The 6022-nt window shown below is 37.9% G+C and overlaps 1 protein-coding gene across 1 annotated transcript in view; it reads left to right on the top strand.

Annotated features, from left to right (window-relative positions):
* The window catches only part of DYM (dymeclin), a gene marked incomplete at its 5' end in the record, with an annotated part of 238346 nt that overhangs the window by 24231 nt on the left and 208093 nt on the right, over positions 1-6022 (top strand). Inside the window, 2 exons of the mRNA XM_011964148.1 lie at positions 3480-3593; positions 4938-5032. Of these exons, the coding sequence (XP_011819538.1) occupies positions 3480-3593; positions 4938-5032 (209 nt within the window). The remainder of the gene's footprint in view (positions 1-3479; positions 3594-4937; positions 5033-6022) is intronic.

The raw sequence follows: 6022 nt of genomic DNA, 5'->3' as shown, positions 1-6022 counted from the left end.
AAAAAAAAAAAAAAAAAAAAAAAGGACTTGATATTATGTGATGTTATTGTGTAATACTCTATCATATATAACTTATGGAATTTATTTTTGAGAAAAAGTCTTGCTCTGTCGTCCAGGCTGAAGTGCAGTCACTGCAGCCTCTGCCTCCCTAGTTCAAGCAACTCTCCTGCCTCAGCCTCCCAAGTAGTTGGGATTACAGGTGCACGCCACATCGCCTGGCTAATTTTTAGTAGAGACAGGGTTTCACCATGTTGGTCAGGCTGGTCTCAAATTACTGAACTCAGGTGATCCATCCACCTTGGCCTCCCAAAGTGCTGGAATTACAGGTGTTACCCACCGTGCCCAGCCAAACTTTTATATTTTTTACTTTTCAATTCTGAATAATATTTAACTACCATGTAGTGAGTATTTGTTATATGTCAGCCTCTGAGTGGAGAATGCAGTCAGGGTGGGCTTATTTGTAATGGGGGATGTTGGGTGATGTGGGGCCAGAGAGTTGAATGAGTGAAAATATGTGTGGGGAATGCACCTGTATATAGTTGTACTTTCAAACATATTGACATGAAATTGAGTGTGGTATTCCTTTGTGTTTTTATTCTTTTTATCTGTTTCTATTCTCCCTAGACTTGCTAGAGAATGATCTATTTTAATCCCCTTTTAGAAAAACTAAGGTACAACCATATTATTTAGACTTAATTCTGTTTTCCTGATGTCATGTATGACTGTTGTGTTTGTTCTTGTTTGTATTCCATATTCTCCTTCTCTTAAATTCTCCTGGATTTGCCCTACTGTTACTATGGTGAGAAGGGGCAGCTAAATACTTACATGTGTTGTCGTGTTTTTTTTTTTTTCTTCCCGATATGGTACATGGGTGGTTCATGCTGAGTTTATTTTGCAACATTCTTACATGGTAGTTTCTCAAGATGTAGAATTCTAGAATCATAATGTCTTCCCTCAAAAATCTTGAGACATTGTTCTGCTGTCCTTCAGATGTGTAGTGTTCAAAATGGGAACTCTAACGTTAGTCTCCTTCTCTTTCCATTGGTGATAACATGTTTCTTCTGTCTGGAAGCCAGTGGAACTTTCTCATATACTGTGAATTCATTAATCTTGCAAGAATGTTTTGATTGTTTTTCATGATTTTTTTGGAATGTGGGATGTTTTTCTTTTCCTCTCAAAGAAATTTTCTCATATTACGAATTGTTCTGTTTTTCTTCTAGTTTATTTCTTCTGGAATTTTTAAGTGCCTATGACGTCTGCACTTTTATAGTATCTGTGGAGAACTTCTCAGTTTGGTCCTTCACATCACAAATTTAATTCTCCGTAGTGCTCACTCTGCTGCGCCCAGGCTGGAGTGCGGTGGCGACATCTTGGTTCACTGCAACCTCCACCTCCTAGGTTCAAGCGATTCTTGTTCCTCCACCTCCAGAGTAGCTGGGACTGTAGGCATGCACTATCACACCTGGCTAATTTTTTGTATTCTTAGAGAGTCATCATTGGGCCAGGCTGGTCTCAAATTCCTGACCTTGGCCTCCCAAAGTGCTGGGATTACAGGCGTCAGACACTGCCCAGCTGCCATTTTAATCTTAAAATCAACTTTTCTTTGTTCTGTGATTTTCTCTTTTCATAGCAGTCTCTTCTTATTTTATGGATGCAGTATTTTGTCAAATCTCACTAAATATACTAATTAGAATTTTTTAAAAAAATTCCAGCTTCCTAAATCCTCTCTGTTTAGTTAGAGGTCTGTTCTCTCTGCCTGTTCAGTTTCACAGTTTATTATTTATTTATTTACTTGATAAACTTTTTATTATGAACACTATGAAACTTAAACATAATTGGAGAAAATAGTAGCATGGATCTTCATGTAGTCATTATTAACACTCGTGTTCTTATTTCATCTACCCACTTTACCCTCACCACCTTTTACATTTTGATTTCTATTTTTAAAAACAAATCTTCCATATAATTTCATGTGTAAATATTTCAGTATGTTCTTTCAGTAAGTATGGACTTTAAAAAATGTATCATACCAGCCAGGCGTGGTGGCTCATGCCGGTAATCCCAGCACTTTGGGAGGCCGAGGCAGGCAGATCACGAGGTCAGGAGATCGAGACCATCCTGGCTAACACGGTGAAACCCCATCTCTACTAAAAAAATACAAAAAGTTAGCCGGGCATGGTGGCGGGCACCTGTAGTCCCAGCTACTTGGGGAGGCTGAGGCGAGAGAATGGCATGAACCCAGGAGGCGGAGCTTGCAGTGAGCCGAGATCGCGCCACTGCACTTCAGCCTGGGCAGCAGAATGAGACTCCGTCTCAAAAAATAAATAAATAAATAAATAAATAAATATAAATAAAATGTACGTTCAACAAAATCAACAATAATGTTTAAATTCTTCCTAACAATTTATCTCTAATTATCTTTAAAATGTCTTCTAGAGTTGATTTGTTTGAATCAGATTCCAACGTCTACTGCATTTAGTTATTAAGACTCACAAATCTATAGCACTCTTTCCCTATCCCAGCTTATTTTCCCCCTTATTTGTTGAAGAAACTGGGTTATTTGTTTAGTAGGATTCCCTGCATTTGTCTTTAGCTGATTATGTATCATCATGGTACTTAATGTGTTCTGTCCTCTGTATTTCATGTGCACTGATTAATTAGAAGAGAGTCTTGAGTAGGTTCAGCATATCACTCTGTTAGGTTGAATGTCTTCATTTGGTGGTTTTGTTGTTCATCTGTACTTATAAACACAAGTCTAGACTAACTTGTTTTGCAAGGTTGTGGGATCCCCTCTCTGCATTTATGAGTGGTGGGGAGTCTGCTGTACTCTGGATGTGTGCCTCTTAAGGGAGAGGGCAAGAATCAGCCCAGCAGTCTCTTCCTTTTTCATGCATAGGTAGAGAATAATATGGCACAGTGACTTTCCTTGAGTTGCGGAGAAAGGATGCAGGAGTAACCTTAATGGAAGAGAACATTAGGGAGTTCTAGTGCTCGGCTGAGCCTGTTGGGGTTTTTTTGTTGTTGTTTTTTCCCCCATTTTACCTCTTTCTTTGGGGCAGCCCAGAGTACTGCCCAGTGTTTGTACCTATCTGCCTGCCTGCCTCTCTCTCTCTCTCTCTGTGTGTGTGTGTGTGTGTGTGTGTGTGTGTGTGTGTGTGTGTGTATGTCTCTCTCTCTCTCTTTCTGTCTCTCTCATCTCCAGCTTACAAATCTGCAGTGGAAATGTCTTAACTTAGAAAACAGTTCTTGCTTACTTCGGCGCGGAGGTATGCACCAGAGCTGCCTACTCTCCATAGCCATGGCAGAGCACTGGAGCGTCTCTCCTTGAAGATCTGGAATCATTTGCATTCGTGGCCTCTCTCTGCTGCTTAACTCACCTTCAGAGCAAAGTCATGGTTTATCAAAAATTGTGGACATGGAGTAATCCTTTTGTCTGTAAAGCAATCATTTTTTACTTAAACTTTTCTTCCCCATTACAGATACTAAAAAATATTACTTGGTATTCAGAACGAGTTTTAACTGAAATCTCCTTGGGGAGTCTCCTGATCCTGGTGGTAATAAGAACCATTCAATACAACATGACTAGGACAAGAGTAAGTATTCCAGCTGCTGTTCTATCTTTTTTGCATACAGTACAATTAAGACGATAGTTTAAAGCAATCTCAATTTTTAGGGTGCTAAAATTCTCATGACATATGGTAGAAAATACAGGTCACTGTAGTCACTGTATTACATGATCCTAATGTAACATAAGGTCTTAATATTTAATGGATTGTATGATTGGAGATATTTTACATGAAATAGAAAACAAGCAATGCAAAACATTTAGATAAAAGCTAAAAGCTATTGTATGTCTTTATTTGGCCAGTAACACTGATTTGCCTTTTTTAATATCAGCAAATAACAAAGTACAAAAGGACGAGAAAATGAGCACAAGAAATGAGCACAAGAAAATATGAATTAAATGAGAAAGAAAAATAGAAGAGAGTATTTTAAAGAGTAAAAGACAAAGAGAAAAGAGAGTATTTTAAAGAGTAAAAGAAAAATTTCTGCTGGATTCTATTCACAGTACCTGGGAGCAAATTACAGTTCTGGTTAATAGAAATATATTGTTAAAGAGAAGCAGTGTACAGAATTCATAGCTAAGAGAAATGGTATTTTATTTATTTATTTATTTATTTTTGAGCTATGATTGTGCCACTGCACTTCAGCCTAGGCTGCACTGGAGTGCAGTGGCACAATCATAACTCATTGTAACCTCCAACCCCTGGGCTTAAGTGATCCCCCTGCCTCAGCCTCCTGAAGAGCTAGGACCACAGGCATATGCCGCCACACCTGGCTAATTTTTTTTTTTTTTTTAATAGCCAAAGTCTCGCTATGTTGCCCAGACTGGTCTTGAATTGGTTTTGAACTCCTGTCCTGAAGTGATCCTCCTACTGTGGCCTCCCAAAGTGTTGGGATTATAGGCGTGAGCCCCTGCTCCCAGCTCATTTTCAGTTATTTTCCTCTGTGGGGCTGTTGCAGATACACATTCATGTTTTTTATCTGAAACCCTAGGAGCCAGCTATGTTTTAGAAAGCAGAAGTTTTTGAATTTTAGAAAGATAATTATAGTTTATATACTCTACTGTGTGTAACCATTAGGGCCTTAAGTAGCATGCTGTAAATAAACATTATATTTCTGGAGCAAAATATTTCAATATTCACCATGGAGGGAATAATGAAGACCATCAGAAACATCATCATTTTTTGTGTTGTGAAAAAAACTTTGAATTTTCAGTGCTTTATGGATTTAGGAATTAGAAAAAAGAGATTGTGGATCTGAACTTTCTAAAATCAGTGACAACTGAGTTTATATTTGCTTCTATTAATAGTTAACCTTGGTTAAAATATGGAGAAGACTTGATTGTATGTTTTACACTTGCTGTTTCCTCACAGGACAAGTACCTTCACACGAATTGTTTGGCAGCTTTAGCAAATATGTCAGCACAGTTTCGTTCTCTCCATCAGTATGCTGCCCAGAGGATCATCAGGTAAATATGAACTTTAAAAGAAATACTGATTTGCTTCCGGTTGAGCTATTAAGATGGATACTATGGTGGTTCCATTTTAAATGTTACCTGTGAGGACTATCACATTTTCCTACTTAATTTTTATCACCTTCTTGTTTTGTTAAAAATACTTTGTTCTGTTTGTTTTCTAACCTAACTTTTTGATCAGAGTTAATTGTATTTACGTTCAATCTTTTTATAAAATGTAATTTTAAGTGTAATGTTGTTAGTTTTTTAGAGGAGCAGGTATATTTCTTGGTAATGTAAATTAAATATGAATGTATTTGATGAGCATTTTATAGAGCATCACAATATACTTTTAAGGATTTATCTGTGTGCGTTTTAGAGAATGGTTATAGCAGTTCACCCATGTATTAGTTTCCTATTGTTGCCGTAACAAATTACCAAAAATTAGTGGCTGAAAGCACAAATTGGTCATTTTAAAATTCTCTAGTTTAGAAATCTACCGTGGATCTCATTAGGCTAAAACTGAAACAGAGCTACGTTTCTGTCTGTAGGCTGTAAAGGATAATCTGTTTCCATGCCTCTTCTAGTGGTTGGAGGCTGCCTGCATTCCTTGGCTCATGGCCCCTTCCTCTGTTATCAAAGCCAGCAACAGTAGATTGTTGAGTCCTTCTCATACCTCATCACTCTGACCTCTTCTTGTGGTTCCCTCTTCCACTGAGGACTCTTGTGATTTCCTGGACCCTTCCTGATCCAGGATTATCTTCCCATCTCAAAGCCAGAATCATAATCATAAGGTCCCTTTTGCCATGTAAGGTAACAGTCGTAAGTCCTGTCATAAGTCATAAGATTAGGATGTGAACATCCTAATGACAACAGTCATAAGATTAGGATGTGAACATTTTTGAGGGAGCCATTATTCTGTCAGCCAGAAACCCTTGTCTCTTCCCCACCCATTGCCAAAGACATGACTTTTTTTTTTTCTTTCTTTCTTTTTTTTTTTTTTTT

Source organism: Colobus angolensis, unplaced genomic scaffold, assembly GCF_000951035.1.
Source record: "Colobus angolensis palliatus isolate OR3802 unplaced genomic scaffold, Cang.pa_1.0 Scaffold645, whole genome shotgun sequence".
In the NCBI taxonomy this organism is placed as follows: domain Eukaryota; kingdom Metazoa; phylum Chordata; class Mammalia; order Primates; family Cercopithecidae; genus Colobus; species Colobus angolensis.
The sequence above is the reverse complement of the archived record's forward strand: the minus strand, read 5'-3'. Positions and strand labels throughout refer to the sequence as shown.